Genomic DNA, 21,019 nt, shown 5'->3' with positions numbered 1-21,019 from the left:
AAGCTTTCGTCAGGTTCTTTTGGACGGCAGGTTGGTGTGGTAGGAAGGGTACCACCTGGACTCTCTGTTTACTAGCTGTGTGACCTTGGGCAAGTCACTTAAGCTGGCGGTCATTACTTCTTCACTTGTAACATAATAGGTGAGAGAGTTTCATTAAAAGTTTTCTCAGTCTTACCTGCGTCTGTAATTCTGTGAATCAAACAACATATTTTATATTTTCATATTTAAAATATTTAAGCCGTTTCTTATTTTTTTAGAGTATAAAACATTAGAAGGGATGCTGTCATTTTCAAGGACTTTGAGCACTTAGTCCAGGGCAGTTCGTTTGAGTAAAACTTGGCTAGAAAATCTAGTACTGGCTGGTAAATAGCAGAACAAGAATACTTTGGAAAGCTGTGATTATAATTGATGTTAAGTCTGAGCTGCCGATGGTCACATCATTGTGATTTCTCTTGGTCTCTTATAATAAGCTGCTTGTCAGGTTTTTATTATAATAATTACATAAGTAATTGTGCCCAAGTCCAGTTATTCCTTTCCAGCGAGTACACATACTAAATTTCCATATAATTTAGGACATCACCATTTGCTGAAAGTACTTACGCTACTTCTTTGTCCTGGCATTTTAACCCCTGGAGGACCCCTTATCTAGAAGACTATTCTGAAAATCTTCATCTCTTATTTTAGGAATTGGGCATTTTTATGACTAGAAAACATCCAACTGCTCTGGTCAAACCACAACTTTTTTTTTCCAAGATAGAAAATTATTCCATACTTGTAATTAACTTGTCATTTTCTATATGCACCATAATTTAAGATGATCTTACAAATTGGCACTATTTCTCAGAGTATTTCTCAGAGTATTTCGGGGGCAGCTTCTCATTTTCCTAAGAAGGTAGCAGGTGCCTTTTGCGTAAGTTTGGCATAAAGTTTGCTCATCCTTAATGAGTGGCTCTTGAAAAATAATTTGCCAGTTGGAATCTTAATCATTTAAGAGGCTGAGGGCAGTTCTGAAAATGCTTAATTGCACTACAGAGTAATTTTTTTTTTAAAATCTGTCTGTGTATCTGCTCTAAATGGCCGTAAGATTCTCCTGAGAGGGGCTGAGAGCTTGAATTTTNAATTTGTTTTTTTTTTTTTTTTTTTTTTTTTTGGTAGAAGATCAGAAACATTTTGATCTTTGAGGGACAGGGATTTTGGGTAGATTCTCTATCAACTGAAATTTTGGGAAAGAAATTTTTTGTTTCCTCCCAATTCTATTAGGGTCTTATTTCCTTGATTCTGGTTGACCAAGGTTCTAGTGAAGGAACTTTTCATATCTCTCAGAAATGGTTACATCTTCACCAAATGCTGTGAATGAATCCTTTACCTCATTGCCTATTTCTCAGNGGTTTTTTTTTTTTTTTTTTTTTTTTTTTTTGATGAGAGAAGTCTGAGCCTCTTGGGTGTTGAGTGACTTATGCAAGGTCACCCAGAAGGTCAATGGCAGAGCTAGAAATAGAATCTAGGTCTTGTGACTTCCAGTGTGTTTCTCCTAGATATGTGTTACCTCCTGAAATTAATATGTTAATGAAATTGCCTTATGGGGTGTATAATTGTCATTCAACTTCTAGTCTGGAATTAGCTTAGGCAAATCCTTTCATCTCCCTCTGAACCTCCACCAACTCCCATATGTTCTAGTGTAGAAAACATTTTATTCAGAAAGTAATTGTAAGCAGCAAAGTGTGTGTGTCTGTGTGTGTGTGTGTGTGTGAGAGAGAGAGAGAGAGAGAGAAGGGGAGGGAGGGAGGGAGAGAATGAGAATTTATACCCAGAGCTAGATTGGTACAACATCAAGAAACTATTTTAAGGTCCCAGAGAATTAACAAAAGACTCAAGCGTTGTAAAATATATATTAAGTGCAATATAAAATTCATATTCTTTTTACAGAAAGCCTTCAAGATCAGAAGGCCAGATGCCCATTTTCTGATTTTGTGAGTAGGCATGTTTCATGCCTTTATCAGATTTACAGTGTTTCGCAAATTATGTTTACAAGCATTTCTGTGTTATTTTTCCATACCAGAACTATGAGATGTTCGTGAGCACACAAGATCCTGAAGCATCTTCTGAAATCTGAGAGAGAGAAGGGATAATTTTTTGAATATATTTTCCCTAAGACTCAAATCCTTTTGAAAATCTGAAATTCATGAGTATAATATGGAGCAGGGCCATTTATCTGAAGATTCAATTCTCTGTCTATATGAGAGAATGGTTTATGTTATATTCATTTCCTTCCTCATACAGTTAGAATCATTGCTATGACTTTCTAAAAATAGTTTTGCAAAGAATGAAAGAATACAGATGATCATATCACTGTTTTGCCCAGAAACCTTTAAGTATATACAAAATCAGTCCAAATGTGTGTATCAGTCACTGTGCTTCATGGCCTGTGTGCCCCGTGGTGTCCTCAGCTTCCTGTGAAGCCTCTACTCCGTACACGGCTTTTTTCCTCATGCACCAAACAGTGTTTGATGTTTGTCCTTCTGTACTTCTGCCCCCACAGGTTTGTGCTCCATGGCCTATAGACAACTCCAGGATTCTGTTTGCTTTCCCAAAGGCTATTGTCTGTGTCCCAGCTCAAGCTTTTAAGACTTTCTCAGCCCATCTGTCTTGATGATGTCTCCATTCAGTATCAGTGGACATGCCTTTGTTCCTTACTTCCCAATCCGGAGTGTACTGTCATGTGACATCAGTTTTAGCATTAGCTTCTATGATACTGAAGTCTCTTTAGCCATCCATAGTTATGTATCTTTTTGCTTTTTGGCTCTTCAGATTTGACTTTTAGTCTTCTTTGTGTATCGTGTGTGTGTGTGTGTGTGTTTAAATATTTAAGTCTTGTCCTGTTTGGTTTTAAATTTTGTCTTTTTTTTGTCTTACAACTAGATTTTAAAAATTTAAGAGACTCTTTAAATAAAGTGCCTTGTCAGTTACAAGCTGAATCTTTATTTCGCATAACTAGAAAACTGAATTGACAGCACATTAAACAGGGAGATTTATTTTTCTTTCACTTTACCAGAAGACTCAGTCCAAAACTAATGTAGCCGCCCCACAGTGTCCTCGGGCTACCACGCTTCTTGCTTTCTGTTGTATCTTCCTTCGTGTGGCTCTCTTTTCCTTTTATGGAAAGATAAATGCAAATCTCCAGTCATCTTGCTCACATTCCTGGCATACAGAATGGGAAGCACCAAGAGCATGCTGGCTTCCTCTGTCAGATGGTAGCTGCCACCCTGAGGTAACCAGGAGCTTCTTCTTCATCTTACTGGCCAGGATTATGTCATGTGGTCAACCCTGAATATGGAGGGAGCCAGGAAATGGAGGCCGTGAGCTCCACACACTTAGAATCCCTTCTCCTTAGAATAGGACTCTTAGGGAAGGGAGAGGGAACACTGGTTCTTGGTAGGCAGCTGGCCGTCCCCACTACAAGTGCCCCCAACACATTAAGCACTCCAGCACATTTGTCCCTTGGAGTTTTATTATTGTGTTTCCAGATACAAAATATGGCTACTCTTTTTGTTTGTTTGTTTTAAAGGTTTTATTTTTAATAATCTCTACACCCTACATGGGGCTCAAACTTACAACCAAGAGTTTCATGAATCTCATGCCCCACTGACTGAGCCAGCCAGGCGCCCCTATCTATAGTTATGCTTTTTGAACAAATGTAATCTATTACTTGTGTGGGGATAGTAGAAGGTACAGTAAGTGGGGAGAGAGTAGATTTCCTGAGGAGGCGAAGGTAATGGAGACCCACAGATGGCTGGCTTGCTTGGTTGCAAGGTGGCTGTGAGGTGGTAATGAGTACAATATTATTGCTGTCTACCTGGAGTTCTCGTTCTTGCTAAATCTTACTCTTTCTTCTGCCCTTTTCGTCTTATACAAGGTAACTTTGTTGTGTATCCACCTAGGAAGGGTACCACAGAGACAAATGGATTTTGTGTTTTTACAAAATGTTTCCTTTCCTGAGAAGTGAGTTTTTAGGAAGTGAGATATAGTAAAGATTGTTGGTATGTTTTAGAACCAGGAAGCCCTGAGTTTGAGCTCAGCTCTGTCACTGACCAGCAGTGCGACTTTGGGTGCCTTCTTTGAAACGTTTCTGAGGATCATTTTCTCTGTCCTGGGGATGAGGATGCTTTCTCACAGAACAGTTGGATAAATATTTAGAAATAGTTGACACAGGGTAAAAGCTCAAAAACTGAGATTTCTTCCCCACCCCCATCTGTGAAATGGCACGTTTTATTAGTTTCATAAACAGTTTAAAATCTCGCTATTACCAGGGCGCCTGGGTGGCTTAGTCGGTTAAGCGTCAGACTTTCGCTTAGGTCATGATCTCGCGGTTGGTGGGTTCGGGTCCCGCGTCGGGCTCTGTGCTGACTGCCAGCTCAGAGCCTGGAGCCTGTTTCAGTCTGTGACTCTCTCTCTGACCCTCCCCTGCTCACGCTGTCTCTTTCTCTCTCTCCTAGAAATAGATAAAACAAAACAAAACATTAAAAAATAAAATCTCGCTATTAGCACGAACTTAAATTGTTTTGTGCCCTATCCTCTTAAGGTAGTTGTCCTTGTAGTAAATGAATCAAACAAAAAGTACTTGTCCTTGATACATTGCAGCCAGGGAGAAGAAGGCAATGTGTCTTTCACATGCTGGTTCCCTCACTCTTTTTCTGTAACACTAGGTAGGCTCTAGTTGAATTAAAAAGTAATAATCCAGCTGTTATATGCTAATAATCATTTTTTTAAGCTGGGATCATAGATTTAAATCTAATAAGATAGTTTCGATTATCTCTCCTTTCACTGTTCTGGGGAATATTAGGCAGGGACTTCTGGATGATCTATTTGAAAGAGGTAAAATTGTGCCTAATAGTAAGACACTTGTTTCAGTAGGCAAAGGTGGCATTGCTGGAATGTTAACTACATGATGGCAGGGGCGGTGTCACTTTTGATCATCACTGGACTCAAGTGCCCAACATAGGGAAGGTACAACGTTGGTGTATAATTACTGGTAGTTGAATAAACACAATTTTTGAAAAAATAGAATTGGCCTGTTTGAATACTGACCTGTTTTTGGCATTTCCTTCTCTACATTTGTCTCTCTGTTGGATTCACCTCCTTTTCCTCTGGTTTCATACCTTGTGGTGAAAAGCCATGCACTCAGGGGCCACCCTGCCTCCTGATTACCTTTCTCCAGCTCCAGCTTGCTGCTGTGGGCAACTTGTACTCACTGCCCTCACACCCGTAAAATTAAAACAGCTCTAATGCGTTCAGCACTGATTTCACATTCTCTTTAGTCCTCAGAAGAACCCTTCAGGGTTGGTGGACAATCCCAATTTGGGATGAGCAGCGTGAGGCTTGGAGGTGTTAAGTGGCCTGCCCACAGCACAAGTCCAGTCAATGACCCAGCAGGACTGAGCTCCAGGTCAGCTCCGTGCCTGCAGCAGGCCGCCTCCCCCAGCCACATGGGCACGCTTGCTGCAAGGCCTTTTCCATTTGCCACCACAAGCTCTCTGCACCCTCTTGCGGTCCTTCTGTCAGACCGGTCTCACTTTTCTGCCTATCTCTCTTCATCTCTCTTGTCATTTTATCTAGTTGTGCACTCCGTGTTACCTCAGAGGTGTGGTGACTAAACCATATATCAGAGTTCCTCAGAACTCAGTAGTCCTGTAGAAGTCTCTTGAGACTTACTGAATACCTTATTTGCTTTCAAAATTTTACAATAAAAATCACTTATATTAATTGAGTCCTATCAGTTTGCCTGGAATTTGCCAGTTTTATAGTATGAGGAATCTAACTGATAACCTGGTGGTTAACCTGCTCTGATCACAGAGCAGACTCCAAAGTCCACCATCACCATGAACACCTGGACTGAACCTCCATGTGAATGGGGGCCATGACCCACATTGTTCTGTAAACCACAGTGCCTGGTCCAACATTTGGCAAGGAAAGCAGATTAAAAATAGGCTGATAAACAGTCTTAGGCCCTGGCTTGGGGGCAGTGTTAGGCCTGGCTCTCCTCAAGAGCCAAATCTAGAAGATAAGAATTTCTTTTTGGCAGAAGAAAAAAGCAAGAGTTTTGGTAATTTCAGATATTAAACCCTCAGAGAGGGTAGGGTAAAGATTTTCTACCCCTGTAGGATATTAAAAATACTTGCTCTTCAGGCAGTTCCTAAAGAGGAGTTCAAAAACGTCTTTGGCAAAATGCAATTGTTAGAAAGTAATTATAAATGCTTCCTAGTCAGCCATATACATTTAGACACATTCAGTTAGGTTTGTGAAAGTATCAGGGATTTTATGGTTTCAAAAGGCAAATTAGTGTGGGTAGTTCTCTCAAAATTCAAAGAAACATTTTGAAATCACTGTTCTAAATACCAGGGGAAACCTCCAGCTTGAGTCCTAGGAATGATTCTTGCTGAGGTAACTTTATATTTGTGTGTGTGTGTGTGTGTGTGTGCGCGCACACACATATGTGTATGGTTTATATATATATTTATATATTTGGATATATTCCAAAATCTCCCTTTTGAAGTTAAGATGTACACATGATTGATCTGAAAAATTTTAATTGTTAAGAATTTTTTAAAAAATAGCTTTAAGCTTTTTAAAAGCTTGTAATTATGATAGTACCTGCACAGGGTTAACAATATTAAAGTTGTAATTTTCACAACCTTGTATTTTCTCTATTTGTACGCGCTGAGAAGTAAAGACTCCCTCTGCTGGCTGCTTCAGGACATGCAATTTTTCTAGCAAGTTAATCCTGAGGAAAGTGAAACACAAGGAACAACCTGTCTAGACATTCCAAAAGCCAGGTGCTTTGGCACATACGTTCATTTTTATGTTGTGGTTTCTCGTCATGTAATACTTTATCTGAGGTGGCGTGTAGAAGCAGCGGCTTACAGCCGCATGGAGGTTGGAGGAGCAGAGTAGCAAGAACAGAGGCAGGTGGGAACCCGGGGACGGAAGATGGTAGACCCTCTTCAGTCTTGGCATCTTTGTCAAATAAGAGGAGGTTGGTGGGTGTTCTCCAAAAGTCCTCTTGATCGTTCATATTTTATGACTCGAACAGCACTGATTACATGTCTTGTACACAAATGTGCTCTCTCCATGTTTTGCACGGATATAAAATAAATATTTAGCAAAATGAAGGAAAGGTAAAATTACAAAAATGTTTATAAGTCACTTGCTTCTAGTGCTGTCACAGCACAGGAATGTTAGGTCTACAAAGTGCTATTTCGTGTGCTATTTTATACAATAATTTCTCCCAAATGTCCCAGAAAGACTGAGCACAGCACATTTCATTGATCCTATGGCACCTTAAATTACAAGAAGCATCATTATGTTCTATGTTTCCAGTTAAACTATGACAGACCACTGGTGGTAAGTTGCATCCAAATTTCAGCGAAATTAAATGTGAGGAGATATGCTTTTAAAATTAGTAAAATAAGGTAGTTCCTAAAAGTGCTTCAGTTGATGCCAGGCGGCCCAAGAATTGTAATAAAACATCCAATGTGCCCTGGGTGCTAATAAATATTCTCTTTCTTCTCTTCATGTTTTCCCCTCTCTTTTCTTAACACTTCTTCCATCCCTCCCCAACTTGTCCTTCTCACTGTGTGAAACTGTTTTGAACTTTTTTGCTTAGACACATCTTATGGGTATTCTGGGAATAAATGATTGCTTAAACCCTGAAATGAGATACTGGAATAACATTGTGTCCAACATAAGCATGACCAGTGGTTTTCTGCTTTAAATATGAATAAGCATTAGCACTTGTGAAGATTTTTTTTTTTTTACTTCAAAGATGAATTAGTCAGCACTGGCGTCTTCACAGGAATTACATGAGTTTTAAAAACACTGAGGCTCAAGAGAACACTCTTTTGATGAAGTCATTGGAAACAGTGTGGGATTTGGGATTTGACCCTCTTTATTCATATTGGATTTAGGTCCTAAAATAACATGCACATATGCATATGTAAATGCGTGTGTGCATGGTTTAGGATATCTTTAGACTTCATTTTTAGTGTTTGCCTTCTTTTATTATGAAATCGGAGCTGTTTCTTTGGCCTTTTCCCCCTACTATATAATAAAACACACTGAAAGGGCTTCCAGTTTCTTAATTGCAGAACTGAACCCCCACTTGACTCTTTCTGGCTACCCTTGAGGGAGAAGGGAAGGAGTGGCCTGTAGAGCTCTCGGTCTGAGAAGAAGAGCAGAAAGGATCAAGAACAGAGTTGGAGTCTCGGAGAGGGGAGAGCGGTATCAGGGGGACTCTGTGTGGCCCTTGGCCTGCACACTGGCTCTCTTCTCCTCAATGGAAGACTGGTCAGGCCGTGATGTGACAGGGTTACTCCTCTAAGCTGTCAGGTGTGGCACTGCTTAGCCCCCTGCAATGTCAGTTTTGGAGCATTTCCACACCAGGTCCCTTTGGCTTGATGCTGGGTGGGAAACAAATTAATTCATGCATCATACATCTCCATCCTTATGTTTTAAATTTATATCCAGAACTTCTGGAAGTTCTACATGGATCTCCAGTAACACAGGTCATTTTTTTAAGTTTATTTATTTTGAGAGAGAAAGAGAGAGAGAGACAGAATCCCAAGCAGGCTCCACGCTGTCGGTGCGCACGCTGACTCAGGTCTTGATCTCAGGAACCGTGAAATCATAACCTGAGCCAAAATCAAGAGTCGGGATGCTTACCCGACTGAGACAGGCGCCCCAGTAACACAGGCCCTTTAACTCTGAATTCGTTTATCTATTTATCCAGACAGGCCCCATGATTTTCCCACTGAGATGAAATCACATACAAATGTAGACAAGTTGAGAGATGGTGTGGGGGTGATCCAGCTTGTGACCTTGAGGACTGGGGACTAAGGGAAAGAGCCTGGCTCAGTCAGTGGTGACGATGGATCTGCCTCACCGAACTTGGAGCCGTCTGCCTTTGATATCAAATGTGAGAGAAAAATTAACCTGTTTGGTTAATAAACCATCTTAGGGTAGATTTTCTGTTACTCCTGGCTGAACCTGTACCTAAATGGTTAGGTGACCATGTGGCTATTTGTCATTATTCTCTTACCAGTTTGTAAACGTGTTTTTGTAAACTTCCATTTAAAACTGAATTCTCTATTTCCTTCCAGCTGTTGGAAAAAGGCATTCTGTCATTTGTGGATCTGAAAACTGCTCCCCTCTGTGGTGGGCTCCCTGCTGGTTTGCACTGATGGAAACCAGGGGTCCGCAGTGCTGAGTGAAGAGCCTTCTTGAACATGCCTCCTAACACCTGTGCTTCTTCACCTGCTCCTCATAATTTCATTCCTCTGCTCTTGGCAGAATGGTCCATCTCTTGCTGCATGCGTGTTTTTTGCTTCTTTGATCCTTGGAGTCTTTACTCATAATATTTGTCNCAGATATCTCCTCCTTTTTTTTTTTTTTTTTTAATTCTCACAGAATACCAGAATTGAAATGGGCCAGAGAAGTCACCTTCTCCACCTTTATTCAGTTCACAGGTTTCAAGAAAACTTTGCTTGTGTTTTCTCTTTGGTATCCATGTATTTTTTGTCCCCTGGAGGTTTTCTAACCCTCTGAGGTCTCAAAGCTACTGTTTTGGAATGCCTTAATGTTGTCTCCTGCAGAGCAATGCATGATGGCTTCATTCATCACTATAAGAATAGTTTTGATTATCAGCTGTGTGCTAGGTACTATACTAACTGCTGGAGACACAAGGAGAAGAAAACAGTGACCTCATCCCTGCTGTCGTACAGAATTCTGAGCATTGGAGGCTGATGGATAGTCATCATGTGGTTGTGCACATGCATACATGGCACAGAGGGCCTGGACCTAAACTGAGAGGGTCATTGAAACTTACCCACAGAAATAATCGTTCATCTGAGGGATGAAAAGTAGAAGATGGAGAGACAGTGTAAAGGCAGCTATAGTATATGCAAAGGCCCTGTGTCAGGAACGAGCATGACTGTTTCAAGAAACTGAGAAAAAAATAGTATTAGTAGGTTTGGCGTTAGAGAATAAGGAAAGGATTATAGGGTGTAGCTCTGAAATGAGCAACAAGGATAAGGAATAGACGAGTTTGTGCCGGTCAATTTCTGATATTGGTGACAATACATATTTTGAGTTAATATCTTACAACTAATTGAACATGTACTGCTCATGCTCAAGTAAAATAATGATTCAATATCTTTTTTAATGGAGAGAATTTAAGACATCCTACTACCTGACTTCTCTAAACCATGTACTATTTTGCTCTTGATAAATATTTGACAGCTAGAAAAATAAAACAAAGTGGTAATAAAGAAGCAGTAGTTCCCTTGAGTTGTTAGGGTCTTTTGGAATGGTTTTTGGTTTTTAAAGTATACCATTTTGTTAGAGATTTGTAATAAGTAATAATGAATATATTATTTTCCATTTCCTTCAAGGGAACACACTGAGTTACTTAATTCAAAATATCTAAGAATGTCTTCTTTTATCTTAGGACACTGCATTCTTTATTTAGAAGAATATAAAAGCCCAGGGCCACTCTGACCTTGATATAAAAATATTTCTCATGATGTAGGTACATTGCCTATCTATTAAAAATAATAGAGAAAAAAATGGAAACATTAAAAGATAGCTTCATAATCCTACTGCACTTGGATGATAAACTTTTAAAGAGCTATAGAAAATAAACTTTCGTTGGGACCTAGTTGAGGTCACACTTCTAAGGGCCTTATTTCTTACCTTTTATTACCCATGTGTAAACAACATATATAATTAATGGATACAGTAAATAAATTTATGTTTCTTTTTAGAAGTTATATACTTTTCTTCATGGTAACGTCTTAGTATTTAAATGTGGTGTTTAAATTATTTTAAAATAAATAGTAATTAATAAGAGTCAGTGTTTGATTTAATATTAAATGTAGTATTTAAATGTAGTTAATTTAAAAATGAAATTTAAATTTTCCCAAAATAGAAACTTTGGCACAAGAAATAACCATGTCCCAAGGATCTTTCCCCCCCGTTTTGTCTTTCTTCTTCTTTTCTTTCTTTATTTTAAAATTTTCTCACTTCATTCTGTGGATTCTTGGCCATGTATTTATGCATAACCCATGCTTACTTTTTACTTGCTGAGTGATTATCCCTCCTCTGATCCCCCTCCTGTGAAAAAACAGAGGCTAAAGGGGAGGAAGCCACCCTGTACTAATCGCTCACCCATGCCCTTTCTGCTCTGTAACATTGCCGCATGACCAGATGACAGTCCTGAGTTTGTCTCAAATATTCCAGGATGAAACCAGGGTGGGAAAGGACTGGCTCTCCCATACCATCACATTCCTGGGCTCCGCAGGGAAGAGCAGGGGGCTGCCCGCTGGGCCCCTGCCTCCTGCTTTCCTAAGACTTTTGAATAATCTGCTCTGAGAATCAGAATTTCCAGCGCTTGTAGCAGATGAATACCATGTGTGCTTTGGGGGCAAGGTGATACATATTGAATTGACTTTCAAATCTGATCCCTTTATTTTTTCAGAAATGACCATTGTCTGATTTTTAAATATTGTATATCTTTTAGTCTTAATTAAGGCTTTAGGGGCCTCCAGCTTTCTTCTAAAACGTTAACCATTTCTTGCCATCTCTATCTACTTGAACATTGTTGTGTCTACCGCTTTGAAAATGGGTTATATTAATTTTTTAATCTTTTGCCTCTATTTACTTTTATGGAGGGCAGTCTAGGGGAGTTGAAGTATAAAGCCTATGAACTGCCTTGATAAGGATGTCAGCCAAAACAGAGATGGGCTCCACCCACATTCCAGCAAATCCCCTGGAGGGGCTACTTTGTCCACGTGGTACATGTTCACGGCCAGTTGCCATATGCTCCTGGAGAAGTTTTCCAAGCTGTAAACCACTCCAAAGGCCAAGGCTGCTCTGACTGTCAGGATTACAGTGACCGGGCAAGGCTTGTGTGTACACTGTTGGCTGTCCTTGGCCACTCTCCTTGTTTATGCTGCTGGGATGTTATAGATAGGCCTTATCAGTGCATGTCTCTCTTGCTGGTCAAGTATCTATCTGGTCATTGATGAAACAAAGAAAGTTCCTATATTTCTTTAGTGTTAGGCAGGATTACTGCCTGCTGGTATATAATTTCAGATGATCAGTTGGTATAAATAATATGTGTCTCCTCCTGTTTTTCACTTTATAAAGCAAGCTGAGAATTTGGATCACCGACCTGGAAATTATAATATCCCTTTATTAAGTAGCATAATTATGATTGATCTTAAAAAAATATGATCTTAAAATTTCTTTGCTACCACTCAGTATGTAGAGGACACAGGATACCATTATGTTGCTGTAACAATTCTTAAGAACAGCCCAGTTATTTGCTTTTTTACCTGATCACAAAGGTTTTTAACTTAGTTTTAATCCATACTAGTCAAGTAGGTTTTCAGATGATTGGACTTTTTTTCTTAAATAGTACAATTTTGTGTAGTTATACTTTTGGGAAGAGGCATATTCAACTCAGGTAGAGAGTTAAGGCTTAGATCAGCTTTCCCTTTTTTTCATATATTTTATGGAGAAATAAATACTAATAAAATGAGGCTTTTTAACAAGACACCCCTTTGTGATATAAGAAATTTTTCACAATTATTGAGTAGATTTGAGAGATGACAGGGATTTACTGCTGTGGAATATCAATTAAAATATAATTTTCTCATTCTTCAGTGAATGTATATTTTGAGTAAATTTCATTTAAATGAGAGTTAAAAAATACAAGTTTGAAAAAGAGTTCAAACAAAGGTACCAAGCTTTTCTTCCAGTAGGTGTTATTTATTTTAAAATAAGTACATCCACCTGTTCTAAAAATTTGAGTTGGCCTAGCCCTTCTAAATTTATGTGTCTTGATTCTTGGCAACCTTTTTCTTTCAAATTTGCAGTAATATACTGTTAGGAAAATAATGGCATTTCCTAATTGGTTAGATGCCTTTTCCTTCTTCCCCAAATTTGCCTCTTGTTCACTTCTTGAATTTGGCTTAGGCTTCAGAATGTCTCCAGTTTTTTTTTTTAATTTCTTATTTCTTTTAATATTATAAAAGACATAATAGATTTAAAAAATAGAGCACGAAAAGTAAGAGGCATACTTCTGTTAACCCTGGTCATGGAGTTCTCTGCAAGAAAACATGGGTAGTCAAGGAGTGCCCAAGTGGCTCAATCAGTTGAGCATCCACCTTCGGCGCAAGTCACGATCTCATGGTTCAGGAGTTCTAACTCCTCGTCAGGCTCTATGCTGACAGCTCAGAGCCTGGAACCTGCTTCAGATTCTGTGTCTCTGTCTCTGCCCCTCCTCGGTTCAGGCTCAGTCTCTGTCCCCTCTCTCTCTATCTCTGTCTCTATCTCTCAAAAATTAATACATATTTAAAAAGATTTTTTTAAAAAGAAAGAAAACATGGGTAGTCAGGAAGCCTTCCCAGCAGCCTCCATGTCATTCCCATTTGCCCCCCATCTTCTGACGAGAGATTTGCCAGCTGGCCTCTGAGGGAATTGAAACAGTGGCTCATCATTGCGGCACATGAAGGAGCAGCCACAGGGTTGGATTCTCTTTTCGTCTCCAGAGAAGTTGTCTTCACATTGCTTTTGTCAGGAGCATGCAGCAAGGCCTGACCTGGTCAGCATTAGCCAGAGCACATGGAGGTACAGTGGACGGCATCCCTTAGAATCCCACCAGTTGTCTGGCACCGACACAGATCCTCAGGACACACACTTAAGAACAGTAGCCTCCTTGCGTGCAATCTCGGGAAACATGGAGATTCCAGGCAGGTTTTGGGATCTTAGTGAACCACATGTGTTAACCAGAAAACAAATGAATTGACATGAAAGCTCAAAGAGTTGCATCTGATCTTGGCGATGTATTTTCATGACCTTTTTCATTTGACTCTGTGCAGCAACCTCAATGACTGCAAATCTTAGCACTGCCCACAAACAGCGATATTGAGTCAGTACTTGCCTAGGTCTGTTTATAAGAAAACATGTATATCTGTGGATCATTGAGAAGAATTTGAATTTACTGAGCATTACAATTTAATTAATCATATACGTTGCAACCGAAAATATTTTTAAATTAAAGTTTATAAATAGGTATTGAGTACATACTATGACAAACACTTTGGCTCTACAGGGGTACAAAGTTCATTTGTTCCAAAGATCTTTATTAAGCCATACATACCCTGCCTTGGGCCAGGTACCTGAAATATGATGTCAAATGGTAAACAGAGATTTTCTTTGAAGGAATTTATCAGTACAATTGAAGAGAAGGGCCTGCAAATAGAAAATTACCAAATAAGAGTATGTAAAAGAGTACTATAAATTACAAAGCCTTGAGCAGTCAGGGAAGGCTTTCTGGAGGAAGTGCCATGGACACTGGGGCCAAACAAGAAGTACAAATTTGCCAAATAAGGCATGTTGGTGGTGGTTGGAGCATTGACCCCGGTTAGAGGGTACCTCACATGCAACTAAGACGGAACAGCTTGCAAGTACCTGTCCTATTTGTCTAGGATCATAGAATGACCTGTAATATAGGCTGGTTTCCGAGAATATACATACTGTGTGCGTTCGAGAGTTTGGGCTTTATTCCATGTGTTCCCACTTTTCCTGGGTCTCTTTTTATCTCACGTTCCCTTTCAGACTTTCTGGCCTCTAAGTCATCATTACGTATTGCTACTTCTCAGGGTTCAGTCCTAGATTCTGTTTTTCCTGTGTTTTTCCCTTTTTCCCTTGCCAGACGTATCCATGCCAATGTGTTTGTTTACTACTTAAAAGCTCTATGGTTCTTAAGTCATTTCTGAACTTAGGACCTATATCCCTATTACCGCCATCCTGCCTCCCACCTCAGTTCCCTTAGGGCCAGGCTTGCTCTCAGTCCCTGACTCCTCTCAGTCCTCAGAACTTGCCAAATTCCTTCTCACCTGAGGGACCTCTGTTCTTTTAGCTTGAAATGCTCTCACCTTCTCTTTGCCTAGCCCTTGCCCATTCTTACTTCAAATCTTGGCTTAAATGTTGCTTTTTCACAGATACCTTCCAGGTATCTCCTAACCACCATTTTATGATCAGTAATACGCTGCACTTTTATGCCTTAGTTTGTAATTATTATTTTTTTTAATACTGCTTTCCCTACTAGACTTTAAGCTCTCTGAAGGAAACAACAGTCTCTGTCTGTGACAGCCTTATATTAAAACACTTAGCAAAGGATATGCACCTTGTAAGGGGTCTGAGGCAGTGGTACCAGTGGTACCAGTTCATACTGGTAAACTGGCCGTAAAAATAATTTTTTTGTCTACGCCTCCTACCATGCTCCTACCAGCTGTTTCCAAGCTGGATGCCTGACTTGCAGCTCCTGAGTATTAAACAGCCGGCTCAGAGAAGCTGTCCCTGCCGATGGTGAGGGAGGGAGTGTGCTCTGAAAGGCCCCCAGAAGATTGTTAGAGAAGACAGGGAGGTGCCTGGTAGCCAGTCTAACAAGGAAATTTGCACTGTACCGTGTAAAGGATATTTTGGGGTCATGATTTTCATTTACCTATGAATTTTTTAAAGTTCCTATACCATTTCCTTGAATAGCATATTGAAGCATTATATAATATTCCATTCTATGAAAGTATTGTCATTCACCATTCTTTTATTGTTGAATATTTAGATTAATAGAATTATATGTAATGCTCAGCTGGATATGTCTATGCGTAAAGCCATTTTCCACATTTAGGACAGATTTGCTGAGATGGTTTACCTAAGTGAAATTACTGAGTCCGTGGAATGGACCTTTTAGTGCTTTTGAATACTTTCCAATAGGTGTCCAAAATAGTTTTACCACTGATATCACCCCTATCACTGTAAAAGAGCAAGTATTTTGTCACACTGTTATTAAGTGTAATTTTAAAAAAATCAGTAGGGCAGGGGCACCTGAGTGACCCAGTCAGTTAAGCATGAAACTCTTGATTTTGGCTCAGGTTGTGAGACCAAACCCTGCATCGGGCTATGTATTGACAATGCAGATCCTGCTTGGGATTCTCTCTTTCCTCTCTCTGTCCCTCCCCTGCTATGCACATGTCCTCTCTCTCCAAATAAATAAGCAGTAAAAAAAATGTTAGGACAGAATTGATAAATAATTTTTATTTGCATTTGTTTGAATTACTAAAAATGTTGAAATGTCTATATTTTTGTAACAAGTGTATTTCTTATAGTGAATTTTCTTACTGTTTCCCACTTGTGTGTGTATGTATGTTGCTCTTACTATGCTATTATCATAGGTATTTATCTTTTTATAATTAATTTAATTAATATATAACATACCATAGTTAATAATGGAAATTCCAATACATTACACAACTTGGTAAATGTTAAGCGGAGTATTGTATATGAAACTCTAATTCTGTATAATTTAGGATAACATTAGCTGCTGTGATAGATAAATACAAATTCACAGTAAGTGAACACAATGGAAGTTTATTTCTTGTTCATGTCAAAACTCCATATGGGCATGCTTAATTGGGCACCTTTCATGTGGTCATGATTGGACAAAGGTTCTTTTTGTTCTATGGCTTTTCTCCCCCCAAGGTCCTTGTCATTTCCATTCAGTGGGAGGGTGGCATAACAGAATGGGGGGCAATATGTGGGAGATTTTTATGGGCTAGGCCTGAAAATGAAACACTGAATGTGCTTAGATTCCATTGACTAAAACTCAATCCCATGGACACAACTAATTGCAAGGGGGAAAAAAAGGATATGGTCCACATCTAGCCAGTCTTTGCCAGTTTCCAGAACCTGAAAATAGAGAAATCTTTTCATAAAGCCTGATTTTACTTACTGCTTCTACTACCTACCTATATCTGGGAATGAATAGCCTGCGTTACTTGGATTGTAGGATTTAAATAATGGAATGGAGGGGCGCCTGGGTNTAGAAATAAATAAAACATTTAAAAAAATAATAATAAAAAAAATAAATAATGGAATGGAAATTTTTAAATATTGTTAAGAGATATATAGCCTTTCAATAGACCAGAGTGGTAGAGGAATGACAGCAAATGGTCATCGCATGTCCTCTAGTTTAGACACTAAAGAGAAGAGAGTAGAAGTTGTCAGACATAGTGATTTTTGACATGTTACAAACAAGTCTTGAATAGGCAACATTCATTCAGTGGTTCAGAAAATTAAATGTACAAGAATCCATATAAGGACTTGGTAATTAGCTCAGCCAATAAGTTTGATGACTTATTAGAATGATATTTTTTAATAGCCTATTTTAGCTCATTTTTCTATTTCTACCTACACAGGTAATTAAAGTGTACAGTGAAGATGAAACCAGCAGGGCTGTAGAGGTACCCAGTGACATAACTGCCCGAGATGTTTGCCAGCTGTTGATCCTGAAGAATCATTACATTGATGACCACAGCTGGACCCTTTTTGAGCATCTGCCTCACATAGGTCTAGGTAAGGATACAGGACCATAGTCCATATCATTGCTTTTCTGTTCCTTATAGTTTCAATCATATGGCAAAGATTTTCTTCAGACATAGAAAAATAGAAGAGAATTATGAATAGTCTTTTTCTTTATTTTTGGTGTTGGTGGTTGGGAAGAATGTAGCACAACATGAAAGTAAGAGTGGAAATATTACACATTAAGCACACTTCTTTGTTTAAATTAAGAGTTAGGGAAATTTGGGAGCCAAAACATAGAGTCCAAGTTGACAGAAAGATAAATTTCATAATCATCTTTGATAGCACAGTGAACATTTTTTGAGAAGTTAATAAAAATAAGCTGATATTTGAAGTACTTTGTGAATTGGCTATAGTGCAGATGTGGGAAATTTCTACACTGTTGGTTCTTTTATGGATGTGTAAACCCTAAATTTTTCTAGAAGAACTAACTTACTCCTTTATCTTTTAAAGTCATAAACATAAAGGGTAATCTTTAAACATAGTTTGTGAATTGGAAATGCAGCTTTGTGTTGTAAAAGGTAGAGGGCATTTTCCTCCATTTTTAAAAATAAGTTAAGAGAATTTTCATTCTTCTGTTGGAGTGAGACAGAATTTGGCAACAATTTTATTTCACCTTTTCTTATTTTTACAGATATTAGTGTTAAAAAATATGTTCCCATTATAAGTAGTAAAAAAGAAAGGGGTTTGTTGTGTCAATGCCATCCAATTCTTTGAATTCCATATTTGTTTCCTGTGGCTGCTCTAACAAGTTGCTATAACCCTGATGGCTTATAACAACCACAAAGCTTATTCTCACAGCTCTGGAGGCCAGAAGTCTGAAATCAGTATCACTGGGCTGAAAGTAGGGCATTGGGAGGGATGCACTTCCTCTGGAGGCTCTGGAAGAGCGGCTCTTCCTGGACTCGTCCAGCTTCTGGTGGTGGCCGGCATTCCTCAGCTGTGGCCGTGGCAATTCAGTCTCTCCTTCCATGGTCACACTGGATTTTCCTCTTCCGTCTGTATCAAATCACCATATGCCTCTCTCTTATAATAATGGCACCAGTTAGAGTTTACCCAGATAATCCAGGATACTCTCTTCATTTGAAGGTCTCTTAGTCATATCTGCAAAATACTTTTTATTTTATTAATTAATTAATTAATTTAGGCCATATAAGATAACGTTCACAGAGAACCTGAATACTGAAAGTGTGCTATACTGGCCGGTGCAACTTGCTGTCATCGCCTTCCTAGGACAGAAAAAGTTCAACACACATTTTCTGCATTGACGCTTGTGACGAATTTAACTTCTGTCAATGACCATTAATCTCCTTAAAGTGTGTTGTTTCCTCTCAACAGACATCTGCCCTATTCTAAACTATCTTGTTTACCTCTGCTGTTAATTAGCATATGAAATTACAGTGTTTTATACTATTAATTTTTTCTTTGGGAGCCACTTTAAAAACAATTTTTTTGGTTATAGTCACTAAAGTTTATCTCTAACAAATAGCTTGAAGCTTGATAATAAATATCTACCCTGTAAATCACTGAGACCACAGCAAGTGATATTAAGCAATAAAACGCACAGGTCTCTTAATGTCGAGGCTTCAGATGGAATGATGGGAATTAATTTGAGTTGCATACTAAATGTAAGCTTTTAGGCATCAAATAGAAATATATTTCTCCATTACTCTATTTTCTAGAAATGCTGAAATAAAATCAAAGATGTGAGAATATTATCTCATGGCTTCATCAGCCATGCATCAGGCCAAAGATTATGGGAAGAAAATGGAGTTCCTCAGTATACTTGGGTTCTTTTTCCTTCTTTTTCTTTTCACTCAGATTATATCTTTAAAGAGTAGAAAAACTGCAAACATAATGCTACCCAAATACTAATGCATATTAGATTTACCATCTTCCATTTATGTATTTATTTATTAGCTGCTTTATTTCTGTAAGGATACACTTAAACATTAGATGATAGTTAATGACTATCTATTTTCTTCACTTATTATTTATTTAATTTCTCTATTTTAACGTAATCTGTAATTATACTATTATTTACTTTTGTAGACTACCTTCTTTGTGTATATGTGTGTATGTGTGTGTGTGTGCACGTGTGTGTGTGTGTGTATGTGCATGTGCGCACTTAAAAATACATCTTGAGTATTTTTCTTTTTCTTTTTTTTTCATTTCACTTTACAGATTCCGCAAAAACTAGGAACTCTCCGTGCTTTTTCCTGTTGACTTCCTCAAACAGTTAGCAGATATTTACTGACTATTTTGTACCAAGCCTTAGATCACGGGGGTACAGTATGAGCATGATAGACAAAAACAAAAAACACTGCCTTTGTGCGTTTGCATTCTTGAGAGAAGAGAAAGAAAAGAGGCAAATGACTAAAATTTGTAATCCCTTAGGTGACAATAAGTATAGGTTTCTCCTGATACAAAAAGTAGAGTGCTCTTATGAAAATTTTCTTAAGCTGAAACTGTATAAATTGAAGAAGCATTTACCATTAATTTATATGGAAAAGTATTTGAGCATTTCCAGACCCCAGAAATAACCTCTCTTAGAATTTTCTGATATCTCAGGGCACATCTTGCCAACAGATGAACAGAATAAGTCCAGAAAAAGCCCAGATGCTCACAGACTAAGTTCAAAGCTACGGTAGCTTGATGCTGGGATGCTGAGTGTAGGTCCTTGGAAGGAACTTGGTGGGGCCACTCTGGCTGCTCTCCATCCCAGGTGCGTGCTGCCTCTGTAAGGGCTCGCTGCAAAGCAAATGCCACTTGGCATTTTCACTTTTCACCTTTTTATGTAGAAGTGAAAATCCTCTTTGGATTTCTGCGGGTTGGCAAGAACAGGCACTTTTGTAAATCCAAATGTAGGTCTTTTGTAAATCCAAAGTGGTGTAATGTGAACTTTTGAAAAGCTGGAATTGCCCGTACTGGGAGAAAAGGAAGGCAGGAGGAAGGAAGGAGCATGCTGGGGATGAGTGGGAAATGCACTTTATTTCTTATTTTTATTTTTTTGAGAGAGAGAGAGAGAGAGAAAGCACACAGGAGAAGGGGAGAGGAAGATAGAGAGGGAGACAGAGAGTCCCAAGCAGGCTCTGCACTATCAGTGCAGCGCCCTGTGCAGGGCTAGAACCCATTAACCGTGCGCTCATGACCCGAGCTGAAATCAAGAGTCGAACCCTTAACCGAATGAGGCACCCCAGCGCCCCGGGAGATACACATTAAACAGGGGGATCAAGGGAGATGTCCCTGACAGCATGATGTGGAGGAGAATATTTGTGGCAGTGTGCTCAGGCAGCAGCCAGAGGCCAGCACTTCTGGAATAAGTGGGGAATGAGGGATTGGATGCCAATAGGGTAGCTGCCGAGCCAGCACATGTAGGGTCTCCTAGGCCACGGAGGGGCATGACTTTTCCATTGAGTGACAGAAAAAGTGACTGGAGGTCTTGGAGTCAGAGAGCAGTATGATACTGATTCAGTTTTGGAGGTACAGTTGACCCTTGAATAACGTGGGTTTAAACTCCATGGATCTACTTATACATGGATTT

The 21,019-nt window shown here is 39.1% G+C and overlaps 1 protein-coding gene across 2 annotated transcripts in view; it reads left to right on the top strand.

The window, feature by feature from the left end:
- The window catches only part of GRB14 (growth factor receptor bound protein 14), a 115,940-nt gene that overhangs the window by 55,500 nt on the left and 39,421 nt on the right, over positions 1-21,019 (top strand). For both annotated transcript variants that reach the window (XM_077756761.1, XM_077756760.1), the window contains one exon: positions 17,313-17,469. In XM_077756761.1, the coding sequence (XP_077612887.1) occupies positions 17,313-17,469 (157 nt within the window). The remainder of the gene's footprint in view (positions 1-17,312; positions 17,470-21,019) is intronic.

The sequence above is a fragment of the Crocuta crocuta genome, unplaced genomic scaffold (assembly GCF_008692635.1).
Source record: "Crocuta crocuta isolate KB4526 unplaced genomic scaffold, BGI_CrCroc_1.0 scaffold359, whole genome shotgun sequence".
NCBI classification, from domain to species: domain Eukaryota; kingdom Metazoa; phylum Chordata; class Mammalia; order Carnivora; family Hyaenidae; genus Crocuta; species Crocuta crocuta.
This window is presented reverse-complemented; position numbering and strand designations above follow the sequence as displayed.